This window comes from Ctenocephalides felis, unplaced genomic scaffold, assembly GCF_003426905.1.
Source record: "Ctenocephalides felis isolate EL2017-DRISC unplaced genomic scaffold, ASM342690v1 CF-g0.4_SCAFFOLD_01886, whole genome shotgun sequence".
In the NCBI taxonomy this organism is placed as follows: Eukaryota; Metazoa; Arthropoda; class Insecta; order Siphonaptera; family Pulicidae; genus Ctenocephalides; species Ctenocephalides felis.
This window is the reverse complement of record NW_020538040.1, coordinates 27,269,262-27,292,427: the sequence shown is the minus strand read 5'-3', so window position 1 is coordinate 27,292,427 and position 23,166 is coordinate 27,269,262. Positions and strand designations below refer to the sequence as shown.

The 23,166-nt window shown below is 29.3% G+C and overlaps 2 protein-coding genes across 2 annotated transcripts in view; both read right to left on the bottom strand.

The window, feature by feature from the left end:
• LOC113374812 (trinucleotide repeat-containing gene 6B protein-like) overlaps positions 1-16,717 on the bottom strand; it is a 17,818-nt gene extending 1,101 nt beyond the window's left edge. The window contains 17 exon segments of the mRNA XM_026614777.1: positions 5-130; positions 133-362; positions 1,242-1,390; positions 1,649-1,831; positions 2,028-2,271; positions 3,684-4,011; positions 4,162-4,440; positions 6,541-6,756; positions 6,973-7,084; positions 7,283-7,431; positions 7,661-7,867; positions 7,933-8,040; positions 8,105-9,032; positions 9,161-9,303; positions 9,484-9,544; positions 9,998-10,093; positions 16,380-16,717. Coding sequence (XP_026470562.1) covers positions 5-130; positions 133-362; positions 1,242-1,390; positions 1,649-1,831; positions 2,028-2,271; positions 3,684-4,011; positions 4,162-4,440; positions 6,541-6,756; positions 6,973-7,084; positions 7,283-7,431; positions 7,661-7,867; positions 7,933-8,040; positions 8,105-9,032; positions 9,161-9,303; positions 9,484-9,544; positions 9,998-10,039 — 3,505 coding nt within the window. The 5' untranslated portion in view covers positions 10,040-10,093; positions 16,380-16,717.
• Positions 16,718-19,379: 2,662 nt separating this feature from the next.
• Positions 19,380-22,138, bottom strand: LOC113374808 (nucleolar complex protein 2 homolog). The gene is made up of 7 exons (XM_026614774.1): positions 21,841-22,138; positions 21,563-21,780; positions 21,312-21,492; positions 21,070-21,230; positions 20,250-20,915; positions 19,964-20,179; positions 19,380-19,892 (listed from the first exon to the last, which is right to left on the bottom strand). Exons 1-7 carry the CDS (start codon positions 22,088-22,090, stop codon positions 19,380-19,382), a joined length of 2,205 nt encoding a protein of 734 aa, XP_026470559.1. The 5' UTR covers positions 22,091-22,138.
• Between the last annotated feature and the right edge of the window lie 1,028 nt (positions 22,139-23,166).

Genomic DNA, 23,166 nt, shown 5'->3' with positions numbered 1-23,166 from the left:
TTGCATGCTTGAAATGGTTTCATGTCCTTTGAAATATTCGGTGGTCCAGTAGATCCCGGAATATGCCCACCAGCTTGCTGCTTAATATACATTGCTTGTTGTGCTGCTATCTGATTTTGTAAATTCTGAATTGTTGCTTAGTTTTTGTTATTTGAACAGATACATGAAGGCTATTAGTATTATTTCCACGACCTAAAGTTTGGTGCAATGATTTAATTTGCTGAAGTAGCTGGTTCAATAATAATAATGTTTGTGGTGCCAGAGGCTGGTTAAGTATCTGCTGGTTGAGATAACCAGCTTGTACGGCCATCTGAATTTGCTGAACTAACATGCGCAACTGAAGAGTAGATGGTGATGTCTGACTATAAAAAATAACCTTTTGTTAAGAAGTTTTCATGAAATAAATATTTTATTTATATACTAATACATAACTAGTTGTAAGGTACATTTTACCTTAAGGCAAGTTACATAAACTTTCTGATATGTGTGAATAATCAACTTAATAAAAATTGAGAAACAAATACTTAGTAAAATGTTTAGAAATAACTTATTATTCATAAAATGAATTTTTTTCTTTCACTGAAAAATAAAACTATTTCCAATCCATGTCTTTCGAACACACTTATAATATCTGTGATTGTTTAACAAATTTCATTTGATCTATTTCATGCTCTAAAAATGTTTTAAGTGTGGACATCAGCACATATGAAATACAGAGTATACATATTGCTCAGGGTAGATTGTAATCAAAATTGATTAAGAGAGTGGTAAAAATATAATCTTTGATAAAGTTTTATAATTCAACGGTTATCTTAGGTATAAATACACCCACACTCACATATAGATATGTTCCATCTTCAAGACATCTGTCATGAAACATGATTTTGATTAGATTTAAACAAACAATATACTTAAGACAAATTATACAAATCTCAAATTACATGCACACTTAAACATAATTTCACTGTTCTGTATTTTTGCAGTTATATTTTATTTTTATTTTATGGAAAATACAAAATGGCATTATTTTGGGTCATTTTATACATAGAAAGTCAAAATTGAAAGTGAGGTTGTAAAGAAACAGCTTCTTTCGATGAAAATCTTTGTATTAGTAAAAAATCTCAAGCAAATATCTGCATATGTTAATAGATTTAGTACCAGTTTCGGGAAGTCAGATACAACAAAATTTATAAACAACTCTAGTATATATACATATGTTTTGATAAAATGCATCAACTAACCTTCCACTTTGTGAGAATGGCGTTTGATTCACAATTTTCTGTACTAAAGCAGGAGCAATTGCTGACATATTAGAATTTATACCCAGACCAGGGTTAGTATTTGAAGATGCACCTCCCATATTATTGAGAAGATTTGGCCCATTTCCACTCTGGAAATTTAATTTCAAAAATATAATATATTACCATGCTGCATCATGAAGTTTTAGAAATAATGTAGACAACTATAAAAGCAATAATTAAAAGGAGAAAGTAAATTCAGAAAGAATTTATTCTGAGAGAATCACTTTAGGGTTGCTAACATTGGATGTTTGAAATTATGTAAAAAAATTGGAACATGTTATATTAAAAATGTATGTATAATAATTCAACGTATAGAAAACAACAAAATACATTAAATATTAACTAACCGGATTTCCAAGAGGCATGTTAGATTGAGGAAACCTGTTGGGAGGATGATCGAAAGATACATCGTCACGATGACGTCCCCAATTGTCTACGTTGCCCATATTACCTCTGAATTGGCTAAGTAACTCTAAAGCTTCTTCACAATTCATATCACGATTACGTAGTGCATGTTCAACATCTTCTTTCTGTGAGAACAATTTTAATACAATTAGTATAACACAACGAAATACCAAGTGTCAATTTTATAGATAAGTATAAAAGTAACATTTATCATTTAACTCTTTATGTCTTGCTCAATATATAGTAATAAATAAACCAAGTAACAAATAAATTTCGTAAACATTTTGAGTATGTAACCCTAAAATCTAAAACATCAATTACCTTATATCCCATCTCACAAAGTATTCGGAATTGTTTACTATTCCAAACCATTTCCTTAGAGAGTTGTTTAGAGGGTGGATTGGGTTTCCAATCTGAAGGCATATCATTATCAGCCCATCCACTAGGTTTGGGTACTTTGGGACCTCCTCCCCATCCTCCAGGGTTCATACTATTATCACTACCTGTCCAAGACATACCTCCCTTATCATCCCAATTGTGTGGATTTTCATCCCAAGAACCATTTCTGAAAATATTATAAAGTAAATATACAATTTTTTAACTTCCCGAAGGAGAAGTTTATGTTTTCATCAAAAAATCCGACTCGCTAATTTTATGTTTTCTCGACGTTTCAAGCCATTCTGAATCGAATGAGACCAAATTTGGAAAAAGTATGTGTGTGTGTGTGTGAACCGATTTTTTGCCGTAAATCGACGTTTTCTCAAAAACGCCTGGATCGATTTCAAAAATTTAAAAGCCATTCGATGTATCTCAATGAGGACTAGCGTTTCTAAGTTTTGCGCGACGATCGGTCAGGCCGTTTCTTTGTAAATCGCAGAAAAGTGAAACATTTTTCGTCCACGTTTTAGCCCGTAATTATGAATCAATTTTGAAAATTCAAAAACCGTTCGATAGATATTGATTGGGAATCGTGCTGATTAGTTTTTGGTAAAGATCGGCCCAGCCGTTTTCTTGTAATAAAGTTTTTTTAAAAAAAATTTCGACGATTTTCATGATTTTTTTTTTGACGGTAGATACCATGGTCTTGTAGATCATACTAAAATATTACGGCCCTACAAGTCATTTAATTTTGAAAAATCGTCAAAGTTTGCAAAAATTAGTATCGTTTCTTTGACATTTGACAAAATTAAACCTTTGATCGACATTTTCTCAAAAACGCCTGAACCGATTTCATAAATTTAAAAGCCATTAGATGTATCTCAATGAGGACTATAATTTGTCAGTTTTGTGAGACGATCTGCCGAGCCGTTTCTTTGTAATTTGAAAAAAAGTGTTAAACTTTTCGTCCACATTTAAGCTCAAACTACCGAATCGATTTTAAAAAATCAAAAACTGTTCGAAAGATATTAATTGGGAATGATACTGATTAGTTTTAGGTGAAAATCTACCAAGCCGTTTTCTTGTAATTAACTGTTGAAAAAAAAATTTAAGTCGATTTTCATGTAACTTTTTTTGGCGATATATATCATGGTCTTATAGAACTTACTGAAATATCATGGCCTTACGACAAGTAGTTTAATTTTAAAAGTTAATCAGAGATTAAGAAAATGAGTAGTTTTTTTGACGTTTGTTAAAATTAAAATTAGACGATTTTCTTGATATAACGATAGAGTGCTTGGTTTTAATGAACATAGTAAACCATTAAAGTCCTATGGAAACTGGTTCAATTATAAAAACTGGTGATTTTTGAAAATTTGCCATTAGAAAATAATAGAGTCAAAGTGTTCGTTCGTTTTCAATCATATGTAATAAATCCACTCGGAATTCTTTTAATCACTCATAAATCAAATTATTTTTATTGATTAAGTCGATTAATTACACATATCGGAAAGTTCATGTAACTTGCCTCAAGGCTAAATACCAAACCAACCAGTTTTTTTAATTAATTTGAATAATACTAAAGCTATTTCTAATTACCTAGGCCCAGACATCCACATGGGATCAGGTTTGTTAGGCAATCGATTTGGTGCTGGTCCACCTGGTCCACTACCTAGCCCTCCACCTCTCCCAGTCATGTTTACACCACCTGGTTCTTTCCAGTGTGCCAACCCCACACCACTTCCAGCACTTGGTAATCTCCCACTGCCACCTGCAGCTCCAGTACCAGCACTTTGACCTCCCCAGAGAGAGGTACCATCATCAAAGTTAGGTAAGTTGCGCCTTTGCACGGGTGGTGAGGGTTCTTCCCATCCCGATGACTTTGTAGACATCATATCTTTTGCGTTTGGACCAACACTCCACTGGCCTTCAGTAACAATACAAATAAAATTAAGCAACATGCATGATATGTATTTATAGACAACGTTTCAACAATCTAATACTCTTTTTTAAAAAATCTTGATTTAAAACCTTAGTTTATCAAAATCTGAGAATAAAATTAAAAAATGAATATTACCTGGTGGAACCATTTTATTAGGACCCATTTGATGAGCCCACATTTCAGTTGATCCATTGAGACGTCCTGAAATTCCTCTAGTATCTCCTCTCATATCACCATTATTACGCAAATCACTACCTCCCATGACACGTGGGTCCAACATCATATTTCTCATGTCTCTGACTTCACGAGGATCTGTCATTCCTCGAGGATCCATTCTGGAATCTGAAGCCCATGAGGCACCACTACTGTTAGCACTGCTAGCACTATTACCCCATTCATTCTCTTTTTTATTACCTAAAATAATTGTTCATAATTATTTTATTTGTATTACTTTTTATAATAATATGAAAAAATTCATCCATACCCAAAACACAAAAACTTAATCATATATTTTTTGAAAAGTTTATATATTTTGTACAAATATGTATTTGTGTAAATATGTTTATAAATTTGTACAAATATGTAACACCTCATTAATATTTCAAACCCAAGATTACAAAATATAAAACTATTTCATCTAAAATATAATATTAATTGAAATAAATTATTTGATAAAACCCAAAATATTTTTAATCCTTCAATGCTCAGTAATTAATGTAGAAAAACTTAATTTAATATCGCTAAGTATTAAAACTAACGACAAATTATTTGTATTTGTTGTAAATAAAAACTCGCAATGGTCTATTGATGGATAATTTTTGGATATGCTTTTCTTGCATATCATGATCTATCTGTAAATAAATCTTTCTTCCTCTCATATAAGAACATACATGCAAATTCAGTTACATATTGTCCATTTGGAAGGGCAAAATAATGTATTCATAAGTGAGAAAAAATAACTGTCTTTGTGGCCTATCCTAAAATTTAGGTTTCATATACTCTGGCAATTTATAATTTTTTTTACAAATCTATTATATGAAGGATTATACAGTCAATCCTCTGTTAACACCGCAAGTGCATATCATGTGAAACCGTGCTATAAAAATCTCAGATTCAAAATGAAATCTGGGCAAATTTGTAGTATGATCTATGAAAACTTACTATAGCGTTTTATGGGAACCGTGCAATGATAGATTAAGAATTAATACAAGTCGCAACATTTTTATCTCGCTCTATGGAGACGAAGAGGTAAAAGGCATTATAAGTTATAAATTTGTGTACAAATTATTGAAGGGCATGCATGGTTGAATCAGTAAGCGCTTGGCTTGCAGATGCAAAGATAATCAGGACAAATGCCAATATTGAATACTAAATATAAAAATGATGTAAACCTCAAAATGGTTGATAAGAATTTTAAATGGTTGAATATTATAGCAAAAACCAACAAAAAAAAATGAATTGTTTTTATTAAAATCAAGGGTTGATATTAGAAAATGATAAAAGGAAAATGAAACAAAAGCTAAATAATAAAACATTTCTAACAAAAAGTTATTCAAGCTGATTTTTTTTCTAGGAAGGCTGCAAGCGAAAATGCCATAGCACTAATTAATCTGAAGTCATACACAGTATGTAATCTGGCATGGTTATATAAACATATTGTAAAAGATAATATAGTTGATAACTATATCTATATATATATATATAGTCATCCCTCCGATAACACTAATCTCACTCAACAAGCACGAGTTTCTTCTGCGCAACCTATGAACGATTCTATTAACTAGATATAGTTGTAAAAAGTTTTAATTTAGGTTTCGTTATGAACTATATTATCTTTTACAATATGTTTATATAACTGTTATTTAACTGTAACTTTTACTTTGGGATCGTTCAAGTATTACGTAAGCAGATTTAGTACAATTATTTACCCCCCTCCCCCTTTGTCAGCAAAAGTAAGCAAAGTTGTCACCAAAATATCACATAAATAAGCAAATCAATAACCCCCCCCCCCCCCCTATAGTGCTTACGTAATACTTGAACGGCCCCTTTATAAAAAATCGTTGGTTGATACGTAGTATGCATTATGATATAGTTTATTTAGTTTACTTTGTACAGTATAATCAATAAAAGTCAAATTAGCTCTTTGAACCCCACCCTACCCTATATATATATATATATATATATATATATATATATATAAATATATAATAGATAATATATAACACTGATTTTTAATACATATTTTATTATGTCATGTGTTGTCATTTGAAAACTTATTTTTTGTATTTTATTGAATTTAATAAAAAAAAAACTGGGCGTTGAAGGATTTATAAATTCCTATGAATACTTATTACAGTATAATCATAGTTTCACCAATTATGTTCTAAATATTATATATGATCAAATTAAATAGTTACAAAAAAAACTAATAATCAAAAAAAATATGTCAACAAATAATAATTACATTTCTAATAATTTGATTAAACAAATCTAACATTGCACAATCATTCATACCTCCCCACATACCACTACTTGGAACATTATTTGTTCCCCATTGAGCAGGTGGAGGTGTGGGGCCTCCAGTCCAAACATTTGAATCAGATGGGGCATCATCTTCTCCCCATGTTCCACCAAGGTGAGTAGTTGGAGTGTGACCCCAAGGTGTTTTTTGAGCAGGCTGTGGTGGCGGTTGGCCACCATTACGTAAATTTGCTTCCCAAAGATCAGTACCTGCTACCACAAATTATATATATAAAAATCTATATTTATGTTATAAAATTCTAAATAAATATCATAATTGAGACATAGTTGACATTACTTAAATAAAAAGTGATGTATAAATTGAATTATACAAAACTCTTTAACAAACCATATATATGACAATAAAACAGGGCATGGAAATAAAAGTGTGAATCCACTCATAATACTGTATAAGTAAATATATACCATTATTTATACTGGGTTTCCAAACTGGTGGTCCACCACTAGGGTCCGGTTTTGGTCCAGAAGGTTCTGGAGAGCCAGGTACATCCCAATTTGTATCTTGATTAACATGTTGCTATTAGAAGAAAAAAAAAGTATTACCAATAGTTTTATACTTCACTGTGAGCACACAGAAAAATAGCAATACTCTTTATATGAAGATATCTCTATTGACAAAAGATTAATGACAATTTTTTAAACAACTCATTAGTATCTAATTACATATACAGATGCATATTTTACGTGAATAATATAGTACAAGTAAGTGATTTACCCCGCCCCAGCCATCTTGACTGAATAAAGATTCCCTCATTGTGTTTAACTGTTCAAGCTGATTTTTTGCAGAGTTACTGCAGGGATTAGTGGTTGTACTTGATAAAGCTCCAGAGGCAGGTGTTCCTGCATTACTAGTAGTGTTTATAGCTGTAAACACAAATTATTAAATTGCTGTTTTCTAAAACAAGCATAGTTTTAAAGTATAACTTATAATGCATAATTTTTTCAAGTGAGTTAAGGCAAAATAAGTTTGAACAAAAATTAAAATAAACTATATAAAAAAAATTTCAAAACTTTGTATATTACTCTTGTTTTCCCTATTTATTAACTCAATTTAGAACTTTTGCTTTTTCCATCTGAATAAATTGATACTTACGCGCATTGGAAGTATTAATATTTCCATTATTAGGCCCTGAAGCTGAGTTTCCCGTAGAACTAACAGGTTTTGATTGATTGGTGTTAGCTCCCGTAGGGCCAGTATTTGTACTCCAATTTGGACCATTATTATTTTGAGTATTGTTACCCTGAGTTTGAACAACATTTTGAGTGTTCGAAGCAGTTGCATTTGCTTTATTTGAAGATCCTACAAGTTGAAAAAAAATAAATATGGCAAAAGAAGAAAGTACTAAAAGTGAGAACTTGAATTACCATCAGGTTGTGATGTTGGTGGACGTTGAGTGCCAGTTGCACTGTTAGCATTCCATTGTGATTGTGAAGCCCCAGGACCACCACTTGTACCCCAATTTCCAGAATTAGCTGAACAATAGATAAGGCTATAATATACATTGAACAATTTCATATAATTATATAATTTAATTACCGTTTCCAGTATTAGAACCAGGTGGGCTTCCCCATCCAGTAGTACCACTATTTAAAGAACTTTCACCACCACCACACAAGCGTAGACGAGGCGATATTCCCCAGCGTTCATGGTATGATGATTTTTTATTTCCAGTCAGATCCTTAAAATCATTTGTCATTGAAATAAAATCACTCTGACCATTTCCAGAAGCCAATTTTTTTGAAGATTCTTGATTTACAGATATACCATTCATTCTGAATGCAATCCCTGATAGACTTTCAGACTCTTGGTAAGATAAAATATTAAATAAAGCGCTGTTAGTAGCATAATCAGACTTGTAATTGTCAGGTTGATCATCATAAGTATCTGATGATCCAGTAAAGCTTGAAGTATTTTTGTTTCTCATTTTCAGAATGGCAATATTTTCAGGAATGTTGGACTGTTTAACACACTTATCTTCTAAATTTAATTTATTTTTATTATATGTAATACACTGACTTTGATATTGTTTCTGAACTTCCAAAAGAGCACCAATTTTATTATACTTTGTTTCATTATAATGATTAGTTGTGATCACAATATTTCGATGTGCTAAGATTATTGATTCGGTAACGGCAGAACTAAAGAACTGATAATTCATATTGTACGTAATGATATCACGTATTTTGCAATCAATTAAGTCATCATGAATAGATGACAAACAAATATCAATCACCATATTATTATTAAAGATACCCTTATGTAGATTATTTGTTAACGCTATTCTAATGTTCACAGATTGCATATTGTATTCCTTAGAAGTTATCTTAGATATAAGTGAATTGCTTCCTTTAAGGTGGATGAGTAATATACACATATCATTGCATGGGTAAGATTTTTTCAGCATATTGCAAATGGAAGAACAGAAGTTTCCGGGAAAGAATTGTGTATCCACCATATATAAGTCCTGAAATTAATACATTTAATTATTTTTTAGAATAAAATTATTTTATTACATTGCTTTAAGAAAATATTTAATAATTTCATATATATTGAATATAATATTTAAAAAATATGCAATATGTAAATAATTACCTTGAAGGACTGAAAGCTACAAGGGCTGTTTATCACAGAATATGCCTCTTTCTTTGAGTGAACAAGAAATGTGGAACCAGCCATTTCCCACATCCTCGTCCACAAAAAAGGCCGACTAACTCTAGAGGTTACACAGGTAGAACCTACAAACCACAAAGTACATAAATTAAAAATAAAACTAAATCTTTAACATTTTCTCATTCATTTCAAGTGAATGGTGAGAAAAGAAACTGAAGAGAAATATTTATAATTTTAAATAACAAATAATTTGATAGTTCATCATTTACAATAATGCTCATGTAAATTCAACTACTTAAATATACCTGAATTCAAAAATTGCATTAGTTCCATGGCATTCATAGCTGTCGTTTGCGTGTGTGTTTCCTAAAAAAGAAACATTTATAGTTGTAAAAGATATATATATATATATATATATATATATATATATATATATATATATATGTATTGAGAATTTTTTTGTTCGATGTTGAAACTTTGAATTGAATATTTATATCAATAATATTGAATTTATGCAATTCAATATATATATATATATATATATATATATATATATATATAAATTTTAATCATATTAAAAGAGTAACTATTTTATAAGCTGATGTTTTATTAATAGTATTATTACTATTATTTATTTATTCACTTATTGATTCATTCAAAAGCAAGCCATAATAAATATTTCTGGGTCTTATCAGGACTAATGTTATGTTAATGTAACATTGTGTTACTAATAGTACATAATATTGCTTTACTATTAGTAATTGTACGTACTAGTACTAATAATAATGCTACTTTTAATAGATAAGAATAATTATTTACCTCGCAAATTTGTACAAAGGCATTTGGAATAGTTTGTTTCATCTCAGCCTAGTGAACACAGTCCCTTGTCAGTGCCATATTTTCAAAGTCAATATTCTGAAATAAAGTTAACAACATTGATGTAGAAAAATACAACATTTAAGCTAATCCATCTGTTGGAAAAATAGTAAAAATTTGCAGCTGTGTGATGTTTGACACCAGATGTGTGTCATCATTCAGCAACACCAGAACAAAAACGAAATTTTTTTAGAAAATTAAAATTGTATCAATATTCGAAAAAAAACTTTTTTGGAAAAATAATGATGAATAACCACAAAATTAAAACGATTTTGAGGTTTCAAAACGTATGAATAAAAGGTTTTAAATACTTTATTACATTTTTATTTCGACGAATGGTCTGCTAGTTACTCTTAAATATGTTTCAACATCGAATCTCATATATATATATATATGAGATTCAGCCTTCAGGGCAATACATCAATTAAAAAATTTGTATGACTTTAAATCATTTTTATTTTTTCCATACGTTTCGACACATTGTTTTGTGTCATCTTCAGTGGACTCTAGTTTGAAGGAACAGATAGAAATTATTAATTAAAACTAATATATAAGAAGTGATATGGACTTACATGTAATTGAATTAATCCTAATTATTTCATAATTATAAATGTTCACAATGCACCAAAAAACCAATTCTTGTCACTTTAAATTGAACAATATATAAATTTTCGAATGAGTTTGTTATGGAATTGTAAAGTACATCCCGCTATTCTGTGTTCCGATGCACGGGTGCAGACTGAAGTCATACAAATTTTTTAATTGATTAATTTTTATTATTGCCGTGAAGACTGAATCTCACATATTTCAACATCAAAATTATATAAAAAATTTAATATATATATATATATATATATATATATATATATATATATTAGGGAGAGTCGATTTTAAGGTCACTTAGGCACATATGATTTTTGGATACTAGGGATCAAAATAAGATACTTTGCTGAAGAAACCATGCCTCTAAAATGAATTCTGATGACCTTTGTTCATATTTAACATTTAATATATATATATATATATATATATATATATATATTAAATACGGCACGTATGTACGTATATTTCTACGACTTAAGTTTCTTTCTTTTTGATATTTAGAAAATTTTATTCCGTAGTAGGGATCCAAAAATATTCGAGAATGAGTAAACACGCAAAACTACCACTTTATTATTTTTGAATGTACAGTAAACCCTCCGTTAACACGGCATTCTGGGTACACGATTCCCACACTACGCGGAGCTAAAAATCTGACATCCCTCCGACTACACGGACTTCCTATTACACAATTTTTGTTGAACAGCCCATAAGTTCCTTGCGCAACCTATGAATGATTCTATGAACTTGTTATCAAAAGGGTATTATTGTAAGTTTTGTTATCGACTTTTATCTTTTAGACATGCCTGATTATATAATAGCTGTCTAAGAACACTTTTGAACTGAGTACTACGTCCCGTCAATTTTTGAATTGTGTCTATGTCATACATGTCATTTTGTCCACATTACTCCTACTTCAAGTTGTATTCCTTAAGGTGCGTCCACACCTAACGAACGAACACGAACGAACACGAACGAACATAAAAGAACGTACCAGAACGAACGGCAACAGCATAGTGTGGACGCCACGACGATCACGAACGAACATAAACAAACATGGCGAGCAATGTTCCGCAACTTGTCGGTACATCAAAGGGAATTGTTCGTTCATGTTTGAACTCGTATGTGCAGTGTGGACGTCTCAACGAACGCAAACGAACATTTTTGTTTTAATAATTTTAATAATCTAATAATAATTTTTTAATAATTTAATAATAATGTTAATAATTTTAATGTTTGAAAATTTTAATAATATTTACTTTTAATTATTGTGTACAGTTTGAAAATTTTGAATAAATTATGGAATGGTCAAATGACGTAATTTTATCATTCATAAATGAAATAGAAAAGTTTCCTATAATATGGGAGACTAAAGACCCTTTTTATAAAATTATTAGAAAAAAAAACGATGCTTGGGAAAGTGTAGGCAAAACGTTTGGGATGTCAGAAGCTGCAGTAAAGAAGAAATTGCAGTCATAGATAAAAGAAGAGTATGATTGCAGTCTTTACAAGTAAATATTAAACTTGTTATCATACATAAACATTCAACATATATGTTGAGGATGAGAGTTTGAAAATTGAGTATAGTTAGCTCAAGCCTGGAATGTTCAGCTTGCTCCGAATATGAATGCTGAGGAAAGAAAACGACTCAAAATATAAATATTAAATACAAAAACTGAGTGAAATTAATTGAATAATTTATTTACAGTATATTTACAAAATATACACGAACAAAAATCACACAAAAACCAGTAAAAATGCCGTATGATTAAAGCTTACATCCATATCAATAATAAAACTGACGTTTCACGGAACATCTACGAACAACGAAAATTCAAGCGCTCACTGCTTTTAAGCGCTTGTTCAAGTTCGTTTGGAATTTTTCGCGTTTGTTCGTGTTCCTGTTCGTTCTTCTTTGTATTTTCTTGTTCGACATGTTCGTTCGTTAGGTGTGAACGCACCTTTAGTCTCCATAACAGCACGATCAAAATGATGCAATTTGTACTAACTCTGAGTCTCTCATAGCGCGGTTCCCATACTACACTATATAAGTTTCTAAAGAACGCACTACGAATTGTCCTGAATTGTATGTTGAATACGAGTTTTGTGCAGCGGGGTCCCCATACTACACGGAGATATTTCTCATATTGTAAATGATGTAAATCTGTTTTATTTTATAGAATTAACGAATCTTGTATATTTTGTTATATAATTTGATATTATTTCAGATCATATACAAATATTTTCAAACAAAAGCATTACAAAGTTCTCAAAAGTTTTCAATTCATATCCGTGAGTCATTTTCCACAAAAATGTGCAGACATAAAATCGCTAACGGAATATAGAGAATTATGAGGACATGTATGTCTGATTTACAGATTGGCAGAAAGACGTCGACAAGGTCAACTAAAGAACTTTGACAAAATGCAATGAAGAAATTTAGACTGAACCAAAGCGATACGAATAGCTTAGAACCCCAGAGAAAAATCCTGCCAGAAGGCTGCATATCAAATTCTGCACAATTTGTTCGAGAATAGCTAGTAACGAGTCTTTCGAAGGCAACAAAAATTCTTTGACTAGAGAAAGAAGAATTAATAATATCAAATACAATCATAGTATACTTGTTTATCAACGAGTACTACCGAAATAAATTAGAAAACGAAAAACAACAGGATAGTCGAAGTGAAAAGATGATAGATTGAAGATCAATGTCAATAAATCGAAAGTAAGAGAATGTCGAAAAGAGCGTCTGAGGATATAAAGGAGATTGTAAGAATCGAAAAATGAGGGAATCGCATATGTATTTTATTGTTATAAACATTATTACAACATATACTTTTAAGGGGCACAACTAGTGTAACCGCCTAAAAAAAGATGATTTTTGGGAATTTATATTTAAAAAAACTACGTTATCAATCATTTCAAAATTTTGGGAATATATTAGGGAAGAAAAAAATTAAATATTTTTTAAGTTATCGTCGATCTCCAACGGCGCGACAAAAAAATGGCCCTTCACTGCTGCAGTGATTTTGGCTTTCTACGTGGATGAAATTTAAAAAAGAAATTTTTTTGTTAAACTAGATAATTTTTGTCTGTAAAATAAACTACGATGAAGAAAAAAAAATCAAAAATTGACAAAATGACGGCGTTTTTAAGAAAAAAAATTCGAATTTTACCCAAAATTTTGGTCGTTTTTGGACTGCCAAAATTCGATTTTTGATCCGATCAAAAAATCGATAGTTCAATTTACGGAGAACTATACATAGAACATGTAAAAAAAAATTGATAGTGATCGGATCATTTGTTTTTGAGTAATCGCTACAGCAAATTCGGAAAATGCTGTTTCGAGAAAAACGCGGTTAAAGATAAAATGATGGTTATACTATCTATATACTATATATATAGTCTTTAAATGACTGCAACTCAAAAACTATTTAAGATATCGATTTAAAATTTTGGTATGTTATTTTTAAAAGTATGACCTATCGAAATATGGAAAAATTGAAAATTCGATTTTTTGAAAATTTCACACTAGTTGCGCCCTTTAATGTATGCACCTGTATCGTATTTACTATATATACGCCAATATCGTGTCTATCGGCAATATGTAATTTGTGCTTACTATTTAGATAAGATAATTATATGTTTATGAAAAAAGTATAAACATATTGTATCTGTAATAGTGCCTCTCAATTAACGACTTGTAATACATGAAGATTAAAAATTATAGGTTTTGCATTTTCTGTAATAAATGTAATTTTACTAATAACCTAACAAATAGCATTTCTAATATTATATATTACGTACTTTAAATTTACACAGAATCAAAGCTGTTCCTTTATAATTTCATTCTGTTAAAATCATATCTTCTATTATAAAATTAACAATCTAACTAGAATCAAACAACATATACTATAGCACAATAGCTAACTACGAAATATTCAGATGGTAATAAATCTAACTAAAAAGTGGATAAGATAGTTATTAACCACAGAAATAGTTCCAAGTTATTTTCAAACAAATCCACAGGTAAATCATTTTAGTTCTCAATTCTATTTCACATTGAAATCTGAACTATATTTAAGATTTATATAATATATTCTTTATTATATTTTTGTCATGAACGTTATTTCTTCTGGAGATTGACGCATACATGAATAATTTGCAATAATTTGCAATTAGTTCCGAAACTATTTCTAAATATATGTTTGTTATTGATTTATGGAATTTGAAGTTCGATGCACAAAAATATTAATAAGTAAGAAAATACATATACATCAATAAAAATTGTGTGATTGCATTTTTTAAAATTTATTTTAAATCAATACGTTTCGGATAACATCCTAGCCTTCATTAAGTGGAATATTGTAAGTAAATAGAATAAAAATAAAAATAATGATGAACTAATTTAAAAAACACAATTTGGCATCCCTAATTAATGAAACACTATTGAACCATGAAGTATTGTATTAAGATGTGCACTACCGGAAAATATATTTTTCCACAAAATGTTGTTTACAACAAACACTCTAACAAACATGTATAAAATTTATTAACTCATCGAAACTGTGTACTGACTGTTCTGATTTTCTGATAGAAAAAAACATTAAAAACGGTAAACAATTTAAAAATATGATTATAGATCATATGAATAATTTAAATCGATTTTTTAACCCTAAATATCCTACACAAAGAAGGTTTGTTGAAGGGTTGCATATTCAATTACATAGCGATAAGGAACTAAATAAAAAAACGACTTTATATCTCTGAACGAAACAAATACATGGTTTTTGAATAGTGTGTCAAAAATTAAAAAAAAAATGACAATTCCATAGTTATTGCCATTCTCACAAATTGTTGAGCACCTGTGCAACCCTTATGACAAGTATATTTATATATATATATATATATATTTTAAAGGAATTACAGTCAGTACACAATTTCGATAACTTGATAAATATTATTCATGTTTATTTACGTGTTTTGTTCTAATGCCTATATATATATATATATATATATATATATATATATATATATATATATATATATATATATTACAATAGTGCACATTTCAATACCATGGTGCAATAGTGTTTTATTAATTAAGGATGCCAAATTGTTAGTGTTTTTAGAGTAGTTTATTATATTTATTTTTAAACTATTACAAATTATTTACTTAGTTTAATTATTATAATTGATAGAATATTCCACTGAATTCCACTGAAGAAAAACCATTCATAATTTTTTTTATTGATGTAACGCCCGATGTTTAAACCAAAATATATAACATATATAACATGCATATATATATATATATATATATATATATATATATATATATATATAATATGCATGTATATGACCTAATAGATGGCAAAAGCCGAGTATAACAATTTATACGTACACATTTTTTATGCAAAGCAAATAATGCGTTTATGAAGCATAACAGCTATATAATATACGTATATATATATATATATATATATATATATATATATATATATGTTTCATTTGAGTTTAATAATCGGGCGTAACATCAATAAAAATATTTAAAATTCAATAAAATTATTTTTATTGATGTTACGCCCGATTATTAAACTCAAATTAAACATATATATCAACATCAAATTCAAGACTATTCAAAAAAAAAAATATATATATATATATATACATATATTATATATTATGTTTTATATTCGTATTATTCACACATGACTAAACTCACTTTATTTGCGATGTAGTTAATGAACTCATAACTACAACTATCCAGACCAAATCCTATGCACAAAGATAAAATGCACGACAAAAAATTGTTTCATCAATATTACCACCTTCGTTATAAATTATTCACATTCTACATAACAAACATAAGTTCAAAATAAATTTCATTCTAAGACCACAAGAGAGTATTATCGATCCGCCATTACGTTGCAGATAATTTTACAGCTAGCGAGCAGCGGCTTGCCATCTCCATTCAATGTTGTTCGCACCAACACAGAACGAGCGCAGCTAGTTACGTACAGAAAAGTGCACACGTACGCAATCTGTGTTGTGCGGACAAGGTTGGCAAGAGAAAATCATAAAATAAAGAAAACACAGTTGAGCGCGGGTCAACATCGACATCAGCACGACCATTTTTTTCACATATATTCTTATAATTAGATTTTGCAAAAAAAAATTTAGAGAACTCGTTAAAAGGAAGTAGCACCCAATGCATATTAGCATTCCCATACAATGCATTATTATTCTATTCCTTTTAATTTAATATATTGCAAACACAAAACACCTATATTGAGAAACACTTTGCTTAAGTGTCAGTTGTGTTTAAGTGTCAACACTCGACAAGTTATACTTTTATACACTCATATCAAATTTGAATTTGAAACGAAATTGATTTAATACATTTATCATAAAAACAATCATCCGTTTCAACTCTGCATGTAAAAACTCGTAATGTATTTAATGGACGCGCAAAAGATGAAAAGATAATCACGAAGCAATAGTTCCAAAGCAATCTATTAACACATTAGGAATTCCATCATTTTCACTATTTAGAAGAATATTCTACAGAAATTTCTTTTGATAAAAGCTGCATTTACTAATATTTTTTGTTGCCGGTATACAGGAATTTGTATTATACTAACGACAAAAAATAATTTGCCATCAACGGGATCACAATATAAAGTTGAATATAAGCAAATAAGAGTATATTTGCTTATATTCTTTTATCTATGAATATAAGTTCCCAAATTGATTTGTTTTTTCAAGGATTTCGCAAGCCCAAAACACTATATTTGAAGTAAATTAAATAAATCTCTGAATCTCAAGGAAATGTGAATGCCATAATTTTAAATCGTTATTGGTATTGTTTTAAATTATTTAACTACTATCACGTAAATTCAAATTTGCTTAAATTTTGTGGTAGCTCTATGTCATCCATGTTTTTTCATTTATGGTCGCATTTTTGTCCAAAATTTAATTTTTACTAAATTATACAGTTAAAAAGATAGCGGCTTACGGGGCGAAAAATAAAATTTATAAAACATGTCAATAAGTTTTAAAACTTCATCAACGAATCTTTTAGTTTGTAATACACAACTACAAATAATTGAAGCACCTTTCGAAGAAATTTGTTCATGAATCAAAGAATCGATATGGATATGCAAGAAAAGGTGCTTCACTTGGCTTAATTTATCAGTCAAATTTAGTAGTTATCCGATATTACCGAAATGATAGCACTTTAGTACAACAAGCAGTTTGTCTGGCACACCTCGTATCGTGTTATTTCAATGCTAAAAAATATAATTCGCTTTATTATTATAATCGTTTAATTGTTCATGTACTTCACTACTAACACCAATGTTTTTAACTGAACATTTATAGACTAACGCTTATCACGAAACCCTGTTATATAAAAGTTGAACTGCTGGAACTTACGACAATCTGGGGTCATAAGTAAAGAGAAAGGTAAAACATGAAAAGAAAATTTTCATGTGGAAAAAATATAGATATATCCTATCATATTTAGAAATCTCAGTTATATTCTATGTTGGCATAAGTATATTGAAATGATCAAACGCAACTAATTTTGATACAAAATTTGTCATTCAAATGAAAGCATAATATTCAGCCCAACAAAACAAAGCGATAGTAATTGTAATTTCATATATAAACAAAGTTCAAATATAATAATGTCTTTTATGATATATTAATATCGTGAGCGCTGTCAACGGATTGCTTTCGCCTTTATATGCATGTAGACAAATATTTGTAATAGGACACCACACACAATATATGATTGATCATTGCAATATATGGTATTCCCAATGAAAAACCAAGAATATCACATTAATTTTGTTGATTATAATCGAGAAGATAATATTAAACGTGTTTTAATATATCTATATCGCCTTAATTCTATATAACGTAGAAAGGATGTAATCGCCATTTTGTGTATCTGTACATTGCACGAAGGTACTTGAGTCTCCAAACAAAGTTGTATCCAAAACAATTACATAATTTTCTGAAGTTTAATAAATTTTTGAAACATACCCACAAAGGAGACTTCCAAAATAAATAAAAGCACACCACGTAACGGGAACACTATAATCACAGGCTATTATGATAAAATAAACTCACAAACACACAATCACAACTTACGACCTAATCATAGGACCATAGAGAAGATATTTCATGCGCACTTTGTCGACGAGATACTTCCTCAAACTCCACTGAAACTGAAATTGCGCACGCCATTCCCGCGCAATTCAAACGCAATAAATTTTTGAAACTTGTATTGTATTTGTATTTGTATTGTATTTTTCTAAAGGGGATTTATATAAACAAATTGTACTTATCTATTATTTTTTAAAATGACGACATAATTTTCCTATTTTTATTTTAAACAACAAATATTGCCACTTTATGTAGCCACATATGAATTAGTTGCCATTGCACTATGTTGAACTACTAATAATAAATCAATTAGCGCAAATAATCCTGTACATTTACTTCTTAATTTAATGAGTGAATTAAGCCATTGATGGATTGAAACAATCCCATTTTTTCATTTTTTTGGATAATTTTTTATGGTAAATAATAAATTGTTAATAGTTAATTTTAAGTATGTTAATTCCTGTACATCATTTTAATAAAAGTAAACAAAATTTAATAAAACATGTTATTGTCAAATATATTTCAAATTTATTTATAACAATGCTGAAAATTACCATTTCGTCATATCAAAATTCTCAACCAAATCTTGCTCATTTGATTCAATAGTATCATCAATGTTATCCTGTGGTACAATCTTTGGCTTTTTGGTCTGTTTTTTATTCTTCTTAGGTTTTTCAGAATTATCAGCTTTATTTTTAAATATATTAATTTCTTCATCCTCGCTATCCGATGGGAATAATTCAGCTGGACCTCTTTCAATTTTTCTTTTAGTTTTATTTATTTTGGGAAAACTGTATTCAGCTATTTCTTCATTGTTAGTATATTTTTTCTTCTTTTGAATTTCATTTACCTTGCTCCATTCTTGATAGTATATTAGAAGTGGTAAACCCTTACCACAAATCTGTGTTTCCCAGCTATTAATTATTTGCTTATTATTTAAGTCCAAAGTTATTTTTGAACGCTCATTATCTATCACTTTAGAATTTTCAATAACTTTGTCAAGCAAATGCTTTAATTGTTTGCAGTATTTGGCTATATGACACCTCTTTAAAAAATCTTTAGCCTGCAAAGATATTTTAGATTATTATATAATAAAAAAAAATATTATGCCCAACAAAAAGTATGTGCACTAACCTGCATAACAAAAGGAACAATAAAATCAGGAAAAGCAATTGATTGGGCCTCATTTGTTAGAGTCTCGAAAAGCAATTTATAAATACTGTCAAACACTGCATCCTTGAAACCATTTTCCATCATTTGAGATTTGGATGCACGTAAAATACATGTAAATTGCATTGGTTTCAAAGAAACTTTTTTATGCTTCTGATTAAAATCATATGCAGCCAACACCTTTAAAAAAAATAGCGAAAATTATTAAAAATAATTAACCAATTTAAACTTAGTTAAAATAATAACTTACCTCTAATATTAATGGTAAAATAGGTATATATAATCCAGTATTCTTTGACAAACTATTCAAAATTTGAAGACAATGAAACCTCAAAGGATAATATTGCGAAGTAGGAACTAGTTTGATTGCATTAATAACAATCATAACCAGAGGATATATCAAAGGTTGAAGTTGAGGTTTATTATGAGTGAAAGACAATAAATCTGCCCAGAGATGTATTGAACCTACATACTGCCAATTATATACGGTTTGTATATTTTCTTTTTTATGTAATGTGATAGCATTTCTCAGGTGTATAGCTAGTTGCCTGATGTATAAAAACACATGAGGGTAAGAAATGTTCAGATCTAGTGCATACATTTCCATTAAAGATCTTCTCATAAAATTAATATTAGGAAGTGTGGTGGGACTAACAAATTTGCAATTTTTTACATAAGTGATATACATAGATTTTAATACAGTATCTAATAAAGACGCTTGTTGCTGTCTTGTAATTCTCAAAATGCAAATGAATGCCAAAACTCTGACAGTTTCTTCTGAAGTAGCCCAAATACCAATCAGTTTTTTTAAAATTTGTTTTGAAACATTTAAGAACGAGGAGAGAAATATTTGCATTTGATGTAGATGTTTTAACAAAACAGCTAGAATATTTGGTGAAGTGATTCCCTCAAGCAACTGAAATTCAAATCAACATTATTGTAATATTAGTTTCATAATTATATTTTGAATATTATTATCTGTATATTATGTAAGACACAAAAAAAGACATGCATGCATAACACTTTAATTACAGAAATATTTAAAAAATTAACTAACTGGTAAATATTACCTTAAGGAGATCTATAAAATATCCTTTTATTAAAGTTTTAACTTTAACCCATCTTTTGCACTTGTGAGGTTTTTGAGAAGTAGTCATTTTCAAAAATTGTGCAATTGCTGGCTGAAGATTAAGAACACATAATTGTATTACAGCATTGAATACACCGGAACCTAAAAATACAATTGTGTAACAAATGATAACATTAGAGTTGTACAAAATCTATATAACTGCTACAAAATTCATGTTATTACCATCTATTCTTAAATTCGACTTTTGCGCTTCCTCATTAGAAATACATAGCAATGCAGCATTAAATGCTTTCATGGTATTTTCGAGTACATTTATGGAAACTTTGGGCTGTTGCAATTCTTCATGCCATTTCTTAACCATTTGCAAAGTTATTGTACCACTGGTGGGAAGATCATCAGAATGCTATGTATTTTACAACATGATTCATTATTATAAAGCTCAAATATAGTTAATTGTAAACCAAAAACAATACCTCAAAGTCACTTTCATCGCTTGCTCCTTCGAGTTCTGCGTTGGGTTGATGTATACTACCGTCTGAGTCATTATCATCTTCATCTTGCTCATTATCAGAAACGTCAAAATCTAAAAGACTTTGATCATTTTCTTGCAAGAACTGGTAAAAATCCGGATCAGTACTTCTTAATCGTTCTAAAGACTTTGCATGAGATACATCATCACAACCATCACTTTCTGAAAACGACCATTTAATTAGTTAAAAATATATATTTCGACAAATATGTATTAAATTACGTGAATCTGTTTCGCTTTGTGCGACCGTCGATTTTTTCCTTGTATTAGGTGTATTAGGCAAAACCTTTAATTCGTCATGAGAATCTTGGTTTTCGTCAATGACATTATTTATAAAATCATTAGCAGACATCGAAGAAAATTTTGCATTTGAAGTTTTCTTTGTTTTCACTTTCTTCTGCATTACTTTAGGTTCCTTTAAGCCTACGGCTTTTCTATTTTTTTTTACTTTTGTCATATTTAGAGCATACATATAACACAACTAAACATAACCAAAAACTTTAACTCCACGTGACAGTCTTAAAACATGTATAATGATGACAAAAACATGAAGTTAGTGAATTTTAAAATAATATACTCTTGCCAACTGTATCAAAACAAACAACTATATATAACAGAAGTTTTTATACGAAATTATCAAAAAAAAATCTTAAACATACGTTTTAGAGAATGTTCAAATATATATCTTCAAATTATTTACAAACATTAACCAGTAAAATATTCTACCTAGAACATACGACAGCTGTTTGATGTCTGCAATTACATGAAAAATAATTGGTTTAATATAAATAAATAAGATAAGCCATAATTTTGAAACAATAATATATTTGTAGTTCATAAGTTCAATTATTGATAATATTCCAGGGTTCAATTTATTTATGAATATGTACAAAACAAAAATAACAACTGTATAGTTTTAAAAGTGTTTTGAATTTATTGTTTTTGTTTGTTTTGTTTGTTATTATTTAAACTTATAACTGATAATTTTTCTTCCAGAGTTATTCTCGTATTACCACTACTAGTACTGTTTAAATTTTGGAAACTTTTTTTACGGAAATCTTCATTTTGACTGAAAGTCAAAATGTCAGTAATAGCTCCCGCTAGAATTTTGTGGTTTTTAATTATTTCTATCGCGCTAAAGGAGGGTAAAATAACATTTAAGGTTGTATTCGGATATATTTTTCGCAAATTTGACACGGTGTTCTCCAAATATTTAATTAGATAGTTCTTTTCATCTGCACTTAAATTAATTTTTAACACAAGTCCTTGATATATCGTATCAAATTCTTTGAAGTCCTGAAACATTTCAGCATTATGTGTATTAGTTACTGCGTCAGGCTTATGATATATTGGTAACATATTGATCGTTTTATCAACACTGTAAATATGGATTTCAGTATTTGTTTTTGACATAACCTTTCTTTTAAAATCATTGATTTGGAAATCCTTTATCCAACTCCCCCGAGCAAGCACTACAAAATAAAGAATTTTGCATGAATTTAGTTCGATAGCAAAGAACATGTCAGAAAATGAAGCGCACTTATCACT